At 47.1% G+C, this 16,854-nt stretch overlaps 1 protein-coding gene across 3 annotated transcripts in view; it reads right to left on the reverse strand.

Annotated features, from left to right (window-relative positions):
- Il16 (interleukin 16) overlaps positions 1–15,090 on the reverse strand; it is a 96,864-nt gene extending 81,774 nt beyond the window's left edge. Inside the window, exon 1 of one of the 3 annotated variants that reach the window (XM_029479675.1) lies at positions 15,036–15,090. In XM_029479675.1, coding sequence (XP_029335535.1) covers positions 15,036–15,075 — 40 coding nt within the window. In that variant the 5' untranslated portion in view covers positions 15,076–15,090. Of the gene's footprint in view, positions 1–1,314; positions 1,545–4,617; positions 4,745–15,035 lie in introns of those variants that run through there. The other 2 variants (XM_021168624.2, XM_029479674.1) reach the window with 2 other exon arrangements.
- Positions 15,091–16,854: the final 1,764 nt, after the last annotated feature.

A 16,854-nucleotide genomic window follows, 5' to 3' on the forward strand; every position in this document is an offset into this window, starting at 1 on the left:
CACCTCATACACACATACTTCATTCTCTCCTTTTGACACTTTTCAGTGTTGGAAAAATGTTGCCCAGCTATCACCTGTGCAGTAAATATGACAGTCCCCTGCCTCCTTCAGCAACTGCTATGACCATTCCTGGACTTGTGCGGTTTGGCAGGAAGTAGCAAAAGCCACCCTTGAGGGATGAGGAACAAAAGGAGATGGACAGACATGTGAGACTGGACCAGCCAACTACCTCTGACCCTTACTGTGGCTTGAGGATATATTCATCCAGTTAGGAGAGCATAAGGTAAGAAAAAGAGAGGAGTGCTCATGGCTGGCTGAGCCAGGAGTCCTTACCTTGGACAGCAGGGAGATAGTCACTGTGTCCAAAGAGAAGTCAGGCATACTCCAGGCTATAGGGCCACACCCACATTCTTCTCGGCCCCACTGAGGCCCTAGAATACTGCTTTTTGGGCTTTTATAATCTGATTCAAAGTTTGAGCTTACATTTTATATCACGGTACACACCATTAACCACACATACACAGATAAGTAAATGTTTATGAATTCATAAATAAATATACGTAACTAAAGCAAGACAGCATCACATTAATACCATTATTATGTTATAAATAAAAACACTAGAAAGTTCCTAGAATATATGACTGGGAGAGAGAAGCCGCAGGGGTAAAGCACTCGCCTTTTAAGAATAAGGAACATAGAGAGTTTCAAACTCCTGCTAAGGTAATAGCACCCACAGGAATGCACAGTGGGTGTGGTAGCCTGCCTATAACCTCGGCACTTGGGAAGCTGAGCCAAGGCATTCCTCAGGGCAAACCAGCTAACTACACTAGTCAAACAGACAATCGGAGGAAGAGCCTGCCTCAGCAACCTATTGAAGAAGATGCCCCACACCAACTTCTGACCTTCACGTGCACAAGCACACACATACACAGACACCCACTCACACGTGTGCCCTCACACGGGAACACACACATTTATACACATTCTATACACATATACAAGCAAGAAGATTGATTTTGTGAAGAATCTTATACATTTGTGAATCCTATTCATTTTATATGTAAAGGGGAATTTCTCATTAACTGTATTGATTTCCAGTCTACTTGAGAGCTTCCTTTGATGCTTCCAGCCGGGTCCTGTGGTATATGGCTTGGAGTTCTCATTTCCCCAGATTTCCTGAGTCTCTCCATGTGCCCTTGAGTAGCTGATCCTGGTTGTGACAGACCTTTTTCTGTCACTTTTGGGGGCTATGTTCCCTGCTGGTCTTTTTCCTATGCTGAGAGAAGAGTGAGGAAAGGGCTCAGAGTTACTTACAGTTAGCCCGGCCAGGTACGAGATGCCATGAGCAGAGGGGACAGGGTGATGTTGTCTGACATCCCAGCAGCGGGGTGCGCCTATAGATGTGCCAAAGAGCATATTGGTGGTGACCTCCTCCAGCAGGCAGAGCAGGGCAGCCACATCCTAGCTGCTGCACCTGTCCATTACAGATGCACTTCTGCCCCCACGGTGCAAGACCCATGAAGATTCCCTATTCTGCATGGATCCTGACATCTGGGTCACAGTGCAGGGAGCTAGTAGTCTAGGAGCTGCTTCTGTGGCATCTAATTCTCTCCCCCCAGGGACGAATGTCGCAGGCACCACAGCTCCTGGTTCTCTGCCTTCCTTTCCCCAGGCGGCGTGCTCACGCACAAGCTGCGCTCAGCAACCCCATCTGCTCCGTGCTCTTTTGGGCAGGGACCTCTTCATGTTTCTGGCAGACACCAGGCAACCTTGTCTAATTACAAGACTGACATAGATGGGTCCTCATTTCAACAGAAATCCGAAAGAACTTGGAGTCCCTTGCTGATTCGAAGCTGCCTCCCAAACAGAAACATGGGACTCTTGCAGCCATTTGTTTATTTTCACTGCCTTGGATTTTTGTTCCCCACGTATGGGGCTGTGTGGCTGCTGACAGAGAGCTGTGTTTAAGATGAAGAACATCTCACATATGGAAATATATTGCCAGTCTCAATAGGCACTGCAGACACAAACAATTCCTTCTCCTGATAAAATGTGTATGTGTGTGTGTGTGTGTGTGTGTGTGTGTGTGTATACTCAAGAGCTATCAACATGAGTGTACTTGCCTGTGCACACACTTGAGGTAAGATGTCAACACTGGCTGTCTTTCTTCTGTGGCTAGCCACCTTATTGTTTTAAGACACAATCTCTCACTAAACCTGAATCTTGCTCTTTCACTTAGGTTGGCTGGCCAGCTAGCGCCAGGATCTCTCTGTCTCTGCTGCCCAGTACTAAGCATATAGACATAAGAAGTGGAACCCACTTTTACGTGAGTACTGAGGATCTGAAATCAGGTTCTTGTGCTTGGAGAGGCATCTTCCTAATCCCTAAAATTACTGTTGGTGTGCCCCAACCCGCACAATAATCAGTTTCTATCATGCACTGTGATTCAGGCACCTGGACCATATGGGATAAAGCACGGTTCTTCACAGCCTACTGGGGACCACAGACACAGACAGATACTTTTCTAGTGTAGGAACTTTTCCAGCAGAGACTTGAGTTAAGTGCCTTGGCTGAAGCATCTTACCAAGGACCTACCCACGAGCAGAGACTTGGAAGGGGTCACAGGTAGGTAGCATGACCCTTCTGAATTAGATTTAGACAAATCTATTGGTGGCTGTGGAGCCTAGGGGTGTGGAAAAGAGAACAGCGATGCCATAGCCTATTAAGGTTTAAGATGCCCCTCAGAAATATGACCTCGCTGTGCTCTTACCAAATTCAATTCAAAGGGCTCCTCGACCTCTTCAAGTTCTTGAGTCTCTCATGGTGGGATCCAGAAGACATGAATGGAGAGAGTTGGCAAGAGGACAGGTCCTCAGCTTTTGGCTTTCTCCTAAAATAAATCTGCTTTAGTTCTTTGTATATGAGTGTCTTGGTTAGGGTTTCACTGCTGTGAACAGACACCATGGCCAAGGCAACTCTAAGGACAACATTTAATTGGGGCTGGCTTATAGGTTCAGAGGTTCAATCCATTATCATCAAGGCGGGATCATGGCAGTGTCCAGGCTGGCATGGTACAGGAGAAGCTGAGAGTTCTACATCTTCATCTGAAGGCTGCTAGCAGAATACTTACTTCCAGGCAGCTAGGTTGAGGGTCTTAAAGCCCACACCCACAGTGCCATGCCTACTTCAACAGAGCCACACCTTCTGATAGTGCCACTCCCTGGGCTGAGCATATATAAACCATCATAATGAGTACACAGAAACTAATTCTGAAGTGGTTTCTTAGTTGAATTAAAAATCTCCAAGGAATTGTGAGCCAATAGCTTTTTTCGAGTGTGTATGTGTACAAGTATGTACATGGGGAGGCTAGAAGAAAGCTTTGTGGATTGGGTTCTCCCATTCCACCTTTACATGTGTTCCATGTATTGAATTCCAGCTTTTATGAGAAGTGCCTACTGACCCAACAGCTATCTTTCCAGCCTGAGTGTTCTTCTGTTGTTTTTACTCTGTGAATATATGACTAGGTTATGTTTGTTGGGGTGTGTCTTGGGGCAGTGATGATCATAAAACCTGGAGTCAGAGGCTACACTTAAGGCCCAGGATACACCCCATTTTAGCTGAATGAACCCCACCATTCACATGGAGCCACACCACGAGATCACCAGGAGAGTGTGTGAGAAGATACCAGCAGAGTATCTGGGGTTAGGAGAATGCCTAAGAAAGGGGGTGCAATAAATACCTGGGTGGGACTTCAGCAAGGTACAAGGGTACTCTGGCACCTCCTGGGCAAGGGAAGTACCCTGCTGGGCTCAGAAAAGTTGGCCACTGTGAAACCACAGGACAAAAGAGGAGAGAGAAAACAGGGTTCTGAGGACCTTCTTCCAAGGAGCCGAGGAAAGAATGAGAAAAATTGTAGAGGGCAGTGACCCCCAAGCTGCCCCAGGAAGCCCCAGCACAGCTTCAGCTAGCTGCCAGGATGCAGCCATCGTTTTAGGGTAGCTTAGCCAGAAAGAGACAATTTTCCTAAGTAAGAGCAGAAGGAGAGATGCTGCCCTGTGGCTTCAGAGCATCTGCTTCTCTTCACCCTCATGTTCCCCACCTGAGTCCCCAGCAACAGGGAGAAATCACACTATGAGGCAGAGGGTAGGATTAGCACCTCTAGGGAGGAACCAGAACAGGAATTGGTCAAAAGCAGAAGCGGGGAGCCAAATGCTCCAGTGACTCTTTCCTCACCACCAAAGCTGTCAGATGTACCCATTCATTGTGCCCATCTGGCCAGGTCAACAAAGCATCCTCCAGGTACCCAAGGCCTTTTACCTCCCATCCTCTTCCCAACTGCTTCCACACCCACAGCAATAAGAACAAGACCAGGTGAGGAGTCAGAAACACTAGACTCACAGCAAGACCATCCAATCACCCACCACGATTGGAGAAGTCCTATCATTCAACATGGTAACTCTACAAACAGCTCTCCCCACTGAGCCTTCCCTGACCACCTCCAAACAAAACATACATCTTAGCAACCAAATCCCTCCCCATTCAAGCCAGAAGACTCAGCCTCCATCTACAGATAACGATGGCTCGCTCTGTACACTCAGTGAGGAGCCATTCACTCACCTGACCCTCCTGGTACAGCCCTTCAGGATGTCACTGTCTTTGCTTCTCTCTGCAATTGCAGAGGCCAGAGCACACAGTAATCTGCACTACCAAGGGCCCCACACCCTGATTGGACTAAATGGGGAATACTCCTCTGTCACACTGAGGCCAGCCCTGAGTCACATGCCAGCTCAGAGGGATGGCACACCCTGTCAGATGCTGCCACCTGCTCTGGACAGGTGACTCTGGCTAAGTGAGTCCAACCTGGCACAGATTTGTGTGAATACTCCCAGCTAGAGCCATCTGACATCTCCCCATGAAAGCCTTAGTCCAAACAGGGATGGTAGGGCTGAAAGCTGAGCCTCAGAATAAAGTATGCCATCTGGGCATGCCCTTTCCAAAATACAGTGAGACTCCTTATCTGTCCCTCAGTGCCCCGGGCATTCACAGGTTAAGTATGATTAGAAAGAAAAGAGGGTTATAGACCAGAGATTGATTGGCACCTGTCAGGAGTTTTCCATAAATGTGACAACAGTTCTGATGGCCATGCGCCTGAGTCCCCAATTACTCAAGAGGTTGAGACAGGACATTCACAAGTTCAAGGCCAGTTTAGACAGCTAAGCAAGACCTTGTCCCAAGACAAAAATTTTTTAAAAGAAATGGTAGCCCCATGTCCATGCACTTGCCTAGAGTGTACAAGACTTCAAGTTAGATTCCTCAGCACTGGAAGAAAAATGAACAAACAAAACTGAAAATTAACAAGAAAAAAAAAATATCACCACATAATCCTACCCGCAACTAGGTGCTGTCATAACCATGTCACAAAATCACCACTCAAAAGCTCAGTGCACCGCTCCTCACTCTGTGCTGTGCTTGGTGACCGTGAGCCACAGCACGGATTAGATAAGCAAGGTCACGAAACTTTCTCCAAGATCATGGCTGACAAATACCACATGGGGGCTCTAAACAAGGTGTTCCTGACTTCTTGTGCCAGATATTCCCTAACAAATGAACTGACTGTAGGAATTCTTGGGCCCCAGCCCCACCTTCCAGAAGACATAGCTAGCTCTGTATCTGTGTTCTACATGATACTGACCATGCTCCATTTACAAGCAATTACTTAACTTCCATGAAGCACATTGAAAACCAGTCTTAAGAAACATGACCATGGGCTGGAGAGATGGCTCAGCAGTTAAGAGCACTGACTGCTCTTCCAGAAGTCCTGAGTTCAAATTCCCAGAAACCACATAGTGGCTCACAACCATCTGTAATGGGATCCGATGCCCCCTTCTGGTATGTCTGAAGACAGCTACAGTGTACTCACATAAATTAAAAATAAATAAATAAATAAATAAATAAATAAATAAATAAATAATAAAAGAAAAAGAAAACATGACCTTCCTGAGTGTTTATTATCATGTGACCAACATGTCTTTCTCCCTCTCATCAATTCAGCGAACCTGAGATCTCAAGGTGACATCTAAAACATCTGCCCAAGAGAATGTTCCATACTCCTCTTCTGAGCACAGACTCTGTGGGCAGCAGGCTAACTCTTAGGTGGCCTCTCTGGTATGTTTTTTGACACTCTACCAAATGTTCCAGGTCCTATGCATTAGTAAGGGTGTGGTGGGTAAGCTGTAGGATGCCCGTGACATTCCATACAAGACTACTGTGGAAGTCCATCCACTGCTAGGCAACCAGGGTGGTCACAAGAGACATCTTGGGAGGGCAATCGGAACATAAAGTCGCCTTTGTCAGCAGGCATGGGGACAGCCCCCTATTGTGGGACTAGTCTGGGGGAAGGTGCAGGAATTTCTGAAGTGCTTGGGGCTAGGGGCATTGGTCAGCACTCTTGGTTCTGCTAATCCTCAGTGTCTCTTGAAGTTATGAAAACTGTGTAACTGGGGCTGCAATGGGTGTTGTTCACTGTAGCTACTTCCCTCTGGCAGAAAAGTTGAAGAATCTATACCCTAGACCTGAGGAGGATCCTGGAGCCCTTTGCGCCAGACCCAAACCCTTCCTACTATCTGGCCTGGGTCTTAGTTTTTTTCATCTCCCTCAATTCTGAGGTAATCCATTTTCTCTTGAGACAGACTCATTCCCAAGTATAGTCAGAACCCTGACTGATCCCCCGCTGACTCGTTTGCATGATATAACACTTCAAACTGGAAACTCCATCATACATCATACGGAGGAAGACTGACTCTCCCTCTCTAACCAGCAGCCCATAGGCCTCATGGCTGCCCGAAGAAGGCAGAGAGGAGACAGCCAGGAGAGCTCTGTCCTGGTTAGAACTCAGCAGCTGAGTTCTGTGAGCTCAGCCTCCCATGCTTGCTCTAAGAAGCAAAATCAGAAACTCGAAGGTGTAGGGTGTTACTGAGAGAGCGTGACGCGGGGCACATGCTAACAGCCCCGGGAATGCCTGGTGGTAGGAAGAAGCCTGTGTTCCTTGCACTTCTTGCTATTATACCTTTCCCTGCGAACCTCTTGCTCACTGAATTCCAGTCACCTTGGCCTTTGAATTAGTTCTCCCACAGGCCATGTTTCTGCAGCTACTCCCTGATCCAAGAAAGTTCCCTTTCCAACTCTTTCTGAGGCTGGCTCCATCCTAAATACAGCCTGTCCTGTCCACTCAATCTCAATGACGCCCCACACATGCTCTTCTAATCTACGACCTCATCCTTGTTTATTTCCTTTGGGGGACCTTCCACCATCAGAGGGTGACCTATTAGCCTATATGAGTGCCTGCGAATCATCCATCGGCCCCATCTAGAATACAATCCCTCAGACAGGGACCCCATCTGCTTTGTTCACCATAGGGTCCCCCAAACGTGCCAGCCCCACATAAGGGCTCCATAAACATTTACAGAATGAGTCAACACGTAACTGAGTGAATAAATAAACCACGGATGCCTCATAATGGCTTTCCACATTTGTTTGTACTTTACGGTTTACAAAGAGCCCTTACATCTAACTCATGTGATTAGTCTCAGGTTAAATTGCACTTTCAAAACGTACCCTTCACTCCCAGCCCTTCAAGGCCTTAGACTGGGAAAGGGTGGGGGAGCATTATCCCCCTCAAGGGAACAGAGTTTAGCTATGAGACCATTAGCCCTGGGCTTATTTAAGAGTCACAGCACAAAGGCAATCACCTGGAGATGCAGAACCTGAAGGGTGGTGACAGTTTTCACAGCACAGATGCAGTGTCATGCTGAGAATGGCCAACCTAGTGCCTATAGCTTAGTTAGCCTTTGGCAGATGCCACAGTTCCTACCCTTGCCCTTAGGAGGATCCAGCAGGATGCTGAGGCCAGATGTTAACACTGCATCATCTGAATGGCCCTGCCCTTTTAACATGACTTGAAGAAAGTGTACTTTGCCAGCCTGAGCTGCTAGAGATTTCTGCCTGTGCCACATCCTATCTGTCGAACAGGTTTGGAAAGGGTTAACACAAAGCTGGAGGGAGTGGTCCTAGCCTGGATAGTGCTATTTTAGGGACAAGACTAGGGTGGTTTACTAAGCACCAGCACCCCGCCAGCCCCTCCACCTGGAAAAAGAAATGAAAAGCCAGTTCTTACTGGCGGTCATACAGGGTGAGAAAGCTTGGTGCCCCACCCAGCCCAGCCCTGACAGGAACTAGAACACTACTGGGCCCTGAAGGCTCCAAATTAGGGGAGCTGGCTGAACCCCTCATCTTTTCCAGTTTTTTAAGAGTATCAGAGGTGTTCCAAAGGGTGGGGTTTGGGTCCTGGGATGTCATTTTCCGAGTGAGAAGGAATCTAAGGAGAGCTGTGCCCAGCCGTGCCAGGCGGTAACTAGCCCCACTCTCTCTGCCCACACAACTATCTGAGGAACGCTGCCTCCTGCCTCATATCAGAGAACAACATTTAAAAGATGAAGAAATCCTTTCTTTTCCTCATTTGTTATTGACTGACTCGGTTTGTAAAAATGTTCAATCTCTGCCAAGGTCAGAGGCTTGTCTCCTACAGATGTGCCTTACTTCCTCCACCTCCCAGGGTCAGCATGACCCACCCCCACCCACCCCCACCCCACCCCTTTGACAGAGAGAGACTTGCCAGCTACTGTTTCCCAGCAAACTTGTATGTTTTCCAAGTTTTGCCTCACTCACCTCCTCCAGGAAGCCCTTCCTGATATGAATTAGCAATTACATTACTGAATTTAGGGCTACCCTTCCATCAAAGCACTCCATGCCTGTCTTTTTCATCGGTGTATCTTCTTTATGCAGTAACTGTGACTTCCCTATGCCAGGCACTGTGGCTCGCATCTCCCTCAGTAGCCAGGCCTGGCACAAACAGCATGCTGTTAGATAAAGGGAGAAGAGGAGAAAGAAAAAGAGGGGGAAAAGATGGGGAGGAAGGAGGACAAGAGGAAGCAGAGAGAGGAATGCTGAGGTCAGATCCATAGACATGGACACAGACAGGCAAATAGGAGGCGAACCTTGTATCAGTCTGGGCTCAAGTGCTCACATCCTGGCAACAGGAGGCAGAAGCACCGAAGAACACAACACTGGCTCTGAGAGTTCAGAAGCCTGTGTCCTCGGCTCTGCTGTGCACTGCTTGCGTGACAAGCCATTCTCCCTTCTGAATGCCAGATCCTCTTTTGCAAATGGGTTGTTGTAACAAGGCCTGAAGAGTGTCTGCTGACATGCTAGCAGCTTAAATACCAGCTTTGCTTCTAGGCCCCAAGCTACTGCAGTACCCCATTTGCCCTCCAAAGAGAAGAGGAGGGACCAGCAGGGCACAGCAGCTGCAGCAGGCTGTAACTGGACCCTCTCCCTCTCTGTTACAGCATCACTCAGACAGTTGAAAGCTTGTCCACCAACACTGCCTGCAGCCCTCTGAGAGAGGGCTCTGGGTACACTTTCCAGTAAAAGCAACTCTTTGCCTCCAGGGCTGGGGCCAGAGCCAGGCTGGGATGCATCAAGAAGCACAGGGCAGCCTCAGGGAGGCAGATGAAAACCCAGCTCCTGCTCAGGATGTACTGAGTTCCCAGGAGGCCCTGGGAGAGATGTGGATATTCTTAGAGCCTCTGTGTAGTTCCTTCATCATCCCTGACCGGATCCCATGATGTGCCTGCTTCTTCTTCCCTGACCCAGTCTGCCCTTCTCATCACATTATTTTACCAAAAGATACAACCTTCACCCAACCTGGGCCATTCTCTCTATAACTTCCCTTTAGCAGCTTTAGTTGAGAGTGACCTCCCACTTGAAGCTGCCTCTAGCTGCAGAATCTGACTTCCACTGATACCCACTGTGAGCCCTGCCTACCAACTACAGGTAAGGACTCTGCCTCCAGAGCTAAGAGGCATTGAAGCAGATGCTACATTTTATGTAAATAGGCCTTTAAATTTAGCGGCACCTTATATGACTGCCCAGCAAATTGAAAGTGCATACAAAAACTTCCTTGCATTTGGGATGGGGGATTGCACAGGGTCTCACGTCTCCAGCTAGCTTCAAATTCACAATGTCACCAAGGAGGACAGTGAACTGATGGTCCTGCATCCACCTCCCAAGTGCTGGGATTATAGGACTGCTATAGGCACCTTGACTGCTTTAAGGAGAGCTGGAGATCAAACCTAGAGCCTTGTGCATGCTGGAGAGGAGCTCCACCGACTGAGCAACTGAGCCACATCTGCAGTCCAGCACTCCCTAGCAGTGTGTCTCACAGAAATGCATGCACTTCTCAAAGCACCCTAAGCACTGGCTTAAGACATGGTGTGTGTGTCTCACTCTCGGTAAACTGACAGATACTGGGGAAGCTCCATTCCCTCGGGCTCAGTGATAACCTGACATACATGCAAATACAAAAAGATGGAGCATGGAAGGGAAGCAGGGCTAAGAGACTGGAAGGCACAATGAAGGGAAGATGACACAAATCTAATGTAACTACTGGATACAGTCACGGTTTGTGTGGTGACTTCAATGAGAATGGCTGCATGTGCTCATAGATTTGGTCACCAGGGTGTGGCACTATTTGAAAGGATTAGGAGGTGTGGACTTGTTGGAGGAAATGAGTCTCTGGTGGTGAGTTTTGAGGGTTCAAAAGCTCATGCCACTCCTAACCTCTCTGTCTCTCTTTCTGTCTCTTTGTCTCTCTATGGCTGTCCCTGACTCAGTCTCTCCCTCTCCTCTCTGTCTCTCTATCTCTCCCTCTCCCTCTCCCTTTTCCTCCCTCTCTCTCCCTTTCCCTCTCCCTCTCTGTCTCTCCCTCCCTCTCTCTGTGTATCTCTGTCTCTGTCTCTCTCTCTCTCCCCTCCCCCTCCCTCCCCCTCTGTCTATGTATCATGATGCAGCTCTCAGCTACTGCTCCAGCACCTGTCTGCATGCCTCCATGCTTCTTGCCATGATGAAAATGGACCAACCCTCTGAAACTGTAAGCCAGGCCCAATCAAATGCTTTCTGTTATAAGAGTTGCTGTGGTCATGGTGTCTTTTCACAGCGATAGAACACTGACTGAACAGTAAGTAGAATGCTTTCTGCCTCTCTGTATGCTTAAAACCCTTCATAAGTCTGTTTTGGAAAACACAAAATTGAAGGCAAAGTGAAGAATCATTATAGAAAGTTATAAAACAGCTCCTGGCACAGGGTATTTTTTGTCCATCAAAGCTGAAGGTTTTAGTACCTTTATAGGAACTAAGTAGTTATCTAGACTCAAAGTCAAGCAGAAGCACCTGTGTGCAAATCTGTGTGTGTGTATGTGTGTGTGTGTACATGTATGTGTGTGTGCTTGTGTGAGTGTGTGTATGTGTGTTTGCATATATATCTATAATTGTGTGTATGTTTGAATTCTATTTTCAAGCAATAGTGTAGCATATTGATACATGATTTTTCAATACATGGAACACTCTGACCAGGATTCAAATGTTAGTTCCTCTTCATGGCCATCTGCTGAAACTCCCAGTGCCTGCGTTTAGCTCACTTCTCAAACAGAAACAAGTGCATTGCCCTGACAGAGTGGGGAAGGGAGGGGAAGCTCTGCCTGGGGAAGCCATTACTAGTTGTTTCTGCTGAACACACTCAGGTGGAAGAGGAGGAGGAGGAAGAGAAGGAGGAAGAGGGGAAGAGAGGATTGACCTTACAAAGGATGCTCCAGAGGCACAGGGAAACCTTATAACAACATCCAGGGACCAGGACAGAGACAGTTGACTGATGACAGGAAGAACCTTGCCTCACTAGCAAAAATGTTCTCCTGTACAGTGGCTAGGTGCAGTGGGGAGGTCTAAAGCCACTTTCTTTCCTTAGCCTGACACCATCCAGTACCCTTGGCCCAGAATCTGCATTTCCACCCCTCTCCCTGACCTGTGTAGTGATGGTAATGCTGCTTATTCAAACAGGATCTCCCTATCTAGACTAAGCTGGCTTTGAACTCACCTTTTACCCAGCCTATCCTCAAACTCACAACAATCCTCCTGCTTCAGTCTCCTAAGTACTAAGATTACAGGTGTGCATAACCACACCCATCTGGAAAAGTATAGCATAAGTTGGTCTCAAACTCTTGATCCTCTCACCCCACGTCTTAAGCAAATTTCCTGCTGACAATGCACCAGCATAACAGATCCTATGCAGTCTTAACACCCACACATCCTGAATAGAAAACAAAACCAAAACCAAACAAACAAAGAAACAAACACAGCTCAAACACGACTTCCTCCCAGAAGTCCATTCTAAGCCAGCAGATTAGGTTGGCTTTTCTCAACCAGAGCCTCTTGGAGGCCCCTAGCTTCATGGTTTTGTTGTTTATTTAGCATGTACCATTCGATGCTGAGCATCCAGCACAGTGCCTGAAGCATAGAATGCTCTAGACAAACAATGTGCTACAAATGAATCCCAAGTGCTTGAAGAAAGTGATTTCACTGGGCATGACATAGAACAAAGTATAGTGTGGTACATATAGGAAAATGCATAATTAAACCTGGTACATTTTATACTAACTTTAAAAGCTAAAAAAGTTAAAACTTGCATATATGTATATATATACATATATATATACTTGCATATATGTATGTATGTATATATATATATATATATATATATATATATATATATATATATATATATAAGCCTGCAGTCTAATCAAGAAAACCGCAATGGCAACATTCTCCTGATAATTCATGTTCTACTCGTTCCTGCTTATTTTCAATAGTGGTACCCTAAATGTATACTTTATTACTTAATATACCAATTAATTCTTTTCAACACATCTACTAGTTTCTGGTTTTGCTAATACAACTTTCCAATGCATAATTATTTAAATAATGTAAGCTACAATGCAATAGAATGAACATTACAAGCTGTGTCACAGAAAAAGAAAAACAAGCAAACACTGCTGCACCCATACTTGTCTCTGGAAACGTTACAACACTCTGAACTATTAAAGGGATACACAGTGTCTCATACAGCGGAACTTCTTCCCTGGAGCAGAGAAAGTGCACAGCAGGAGTCGCCAGTGCTAGGCCCTCCTGCCTCCAGCCCTGTGCAGAGCTGGGGTTTGCCTTGCAGACTGACCCCCTGCTGGCAACTGCTCCATTCACAGGGATGTCCCCCAAGGGTCTGAGATTCTATTTTCTAGCAGAAGAAATTAAGATGGTTGCAGTCCTGAGACCTAGACAGATACAAGCAACCAGCATGGTCACTTGCATCTACACTTGTACAATGGTTCCACCAGAATGGTTCCTCGGGTCTCTAGTCCATCTCCTATCTAACCATTTTGTCCTTGGGGACTCTGAGTTCTGTAATGGACAAGAACTTATTCAAGATCACGTTGCTCTGTAAGACTCCTACTGGACAGGCGGCCATATTGCTAATGCTCAAACTTCTTTAGAGGTAAACTTGAAGAGGATCAGGCATTCAGTCAGATCTGCTGTGTGGCTGTCACTCATTTCCTTACCCCATGATTAAGACATCCGTTCCCACAGCCAACACCGAGGTTGCTTGGGACAAACCACAGCTGAACTCTTCTAGCTTTTCTCAGAGTCCTGAAGCTGCCTTACCCATGATGATGCTCCAGCCTTGGGAGCAGCCCCACGCAGTGCTTTATCATTGCAACAGTACCAAGCTCTCCAGGAACAGCTAGACCAGCCAGAGCCAATGCTGCAACTCCATCACGGTCCTGCTATCCACCCTGTTGTAAGCCGTTTCCCTCATAGGTGCTGTACCTATAGCACTCTGCAGGGAAATTCCCACTCTCGCAACTCTGCCTCAGAGTCTGTTGCCAAGGAAACCTCAGTGAAGGAGATATAACCAGAGACAGAACGTGAGTAAGAGCTAAGGTGTTCCTACACAACACTGAGTACCACAGCAATGCTTGCTGGAGCAGAGTCCCCATCCACAGGGTCATTTTCCAAGAAGAGCCATTTGAATGGAAGCCTGCTCCCTGGCATAGAGGATACCATTACTGCTTCTACCCAAGAGCCCAGAAATCTGTGATAGTTGCTGGAGCACCTAGGAGAGTTACTCCTGAGACTTCACGTGGTCACCCCGTTATGTCCATGCTGCTCAGGAGCTCTGTTCTTGTCTCTCTCACCTTGTGAGGCAGGCATGGATTATCCCTGATCTCAAAAGGAGGAAGCTGAGCCATAGCAACGGTGAACATCTTTCTCAAGATTGGGAAGCCAGCTCCTCTTGGAGCCACAGACACCACACCCCTGCCCGGGTGGTGGCCTGCCCTCCTGCTTTCCCTCTGAATTCAGAGTGTTTTTTGTGAGAGCTAGTCAAAAGAGCTCAAGAGTTTTACCCACGTCTTCCTGGAGCTGGAAAAGTCAGGCTGTGCTTTTGACTCGCGTCACTCTCCTTTTTAAAGGAAACCATGTGTATATTCCGTTTGCCAAAGTTAAAGCTGAACCCAAGTTTCACCAGCACTGACTTTCACAGTTGGGCAGAAGGATTAACCTTGTCTGCCCAGAGCCTGTTTGTGTCTGTTTCTGGAGCACACGCAGGATGCTGTCATTAGAAATGACATCATCCCATGGACTGTACCTGCAAGGAAGGCAGGACCTCCAGCCAGGTCACCCGAGATCCTCAGTCTAAACTTGAGAGGTCCCCAACTGTTCCACTGCCCTACCCCACTTTGCATTTCCATCTTATATTCTGCCTGTGCTGTGGGGATCCCAACAGCTTCAGCATTGGACATGGAAAGCCCTGCTCCTCTTTGCCACCAGCCTCAGAGTAGGCCAGGTGTGCTCACCCACTTGGGGAGGGGGTAGCTCCTGTGATGTGCACTTCACCTCTCTGCCAAGTGTGTGAAGAGTGAGATCCAGGCAACCCCTTACAAGGACAAACAGACTCCCAGCACACGTGTGCACATAGTCACACACAGGCTGCACCAAGTAAGGAAAACGGCTCTCCCATCCCTCCGGGAAGATGTCCAAAAAGATCAGGCCCCTTCAAGTCCCCAGAGACAGATAGGAAGAGGCTGCACTTACCGGCCTCCCTCCTGGGGAAGATGGTCCTGGGTAAACTCATGAGCAGTGTGGCTGGTGACAGTCTCCAACAGACCACGCGCAAGAAGCACAGGGATCCGCAGCTTCTCCGGCTGGGAGTCTTTGAATGGGAGTTACAACTACAAAGTGACTCGCTCCTTAGAACTGTTTTTCCTCAGCAGGGAGGGAGGAAAGGAAAAAAAAATCCCTTTCCTACTGCCAGAAAATCTTTAACGTTTCACAACGGTCCCTTCCAACTCCGGCCTCCCTACAAAGCAAGTTGAGTATTTCACTGGACTGGAGGGAACCCTCAGATCCTATGCCTCTTCCTGGACCACAGACTGAAATGCAAAAACCTCAGCCTTTCTCGTGGCCTCGGAGAACGCTGAGAGAGCTGAGAGAGGGCAGAACCCAGAGGGTCCGACATGTGGAAAATATGCCCCACTCTTGGGGCCACCGAATCACTCCTGTCTCTGTGCCCGCCCCTAATGTTTCCAGAGAGTTCTGCTGTGTTTACGTACTTGCATGGGACAAACACAACACCCCAAATCGTAGCCCCATGTTACAGTGATTCATTTTCTCCCTCACACACAAACACAGCGCCTGTTCAATCCAAGTGGGAAACGCCTTTCATAAAGTGTGCACAGGGTCTGGGCAGAGCAGCTGGTGCTGAATGCAGCCTGTGTCCCCAGAAGGGCAGAGGGGCTCCGGGGAAGGTGGAGACTGACTTTAATCAAGACAAACAGAAGGCACTAGGCTCCTGCCCCACGTCTGGAAGAGGAGGGATCAAAGAACAGGGGTTCCAGTGCACTGTTAAATGTCGTCAGCCTCCTCTAACCAATTTCCCCTGCTTGCCTCCTTATACTGGGTAGTATTTTTGGACTTGGACATGTTGTACTGTTATTTTAAGTGACCAATTTGACTGCTGGCTTAAATAAATGCTTGGATTTCTTCACGTAAAAGACAAAATAATCCATAGTAAGTAGGCAAGCAGAACTAACAGTGGGGAAGATCAGAAGTGACTCAGGCTCTGGTGCAGTTCTGAGGTACCTGTCAAGTAGCCTGGACATCCCTGGAACAGGCTCCTATAGAGGCCACCATTAACCCTCTGAACCCCTAACTCTCTACTCAAGTCTTCCAGGTCACAGTGACACACCTGCACACACACACAAATATTCCTGAGATCAAGGCTTCTTTCTTTCTCCTCGAGATCCCTTTTCAGCCAAGAAATATATACATGTCCTTGGGAATATAGGTATTTAAAGTAGATACTTAAATCAAACATTTATCAATAGGTCATAGAGAAGTTTATTTTAAGACAATTCTTTGGCAGATTTACCATTTTACTATTTATTAAAGAGGAGATCTGTTCTGCATACTAATGAGAAGGATGTGATTGTTATTCTTATATAAAGGGTGAAATCTTGGATGAATGTTTGATGTAAGCGAATGAAAACCATCTTCAACGCTTTTGAATTGTTTGGTACTTTTTTTATTTTGTGATCATCAGTGCTGAGAACACTTCTTGGCATAAATATGTAGCCAGAGTAGGCTTGGGGCTATTTCAGAAATGGCTGGAAATTCTGTCCTAATCCCAAGATGAAATACATGTAATAACCTTTTGATAGAACTCAAGTCAGCAATTCAAAGAGCAATTTTTAGTTAATTCATTGAGAATTTCATACAATGTAGTTTGATCATGTTCACCTCTCCTTTCTACACCTCCTCCCAGATTCACTACCCCTCCGTCCCCTCCTCCAATTTTGTTATTTTGTTCTCTCTCTCTCTCTCTCTCTCTCTCTCTCTCTCTCTCTCTCTCTCT

The sequence above is a fragment of the Mus caroli genome, chromosome 7 (assembly GCF_900094665.2).
Source record: "Mus caroli chromosome 7, CAROLI_EIJ_v1.1, whole genome shotgun sequence".
Classification (NCBI taxonomy): domain Eukaryota; kingdom Metazoa; phylum Chordata; class Mammalia; order Rodentia; family Muridae; genus Mus; species Mus caroli.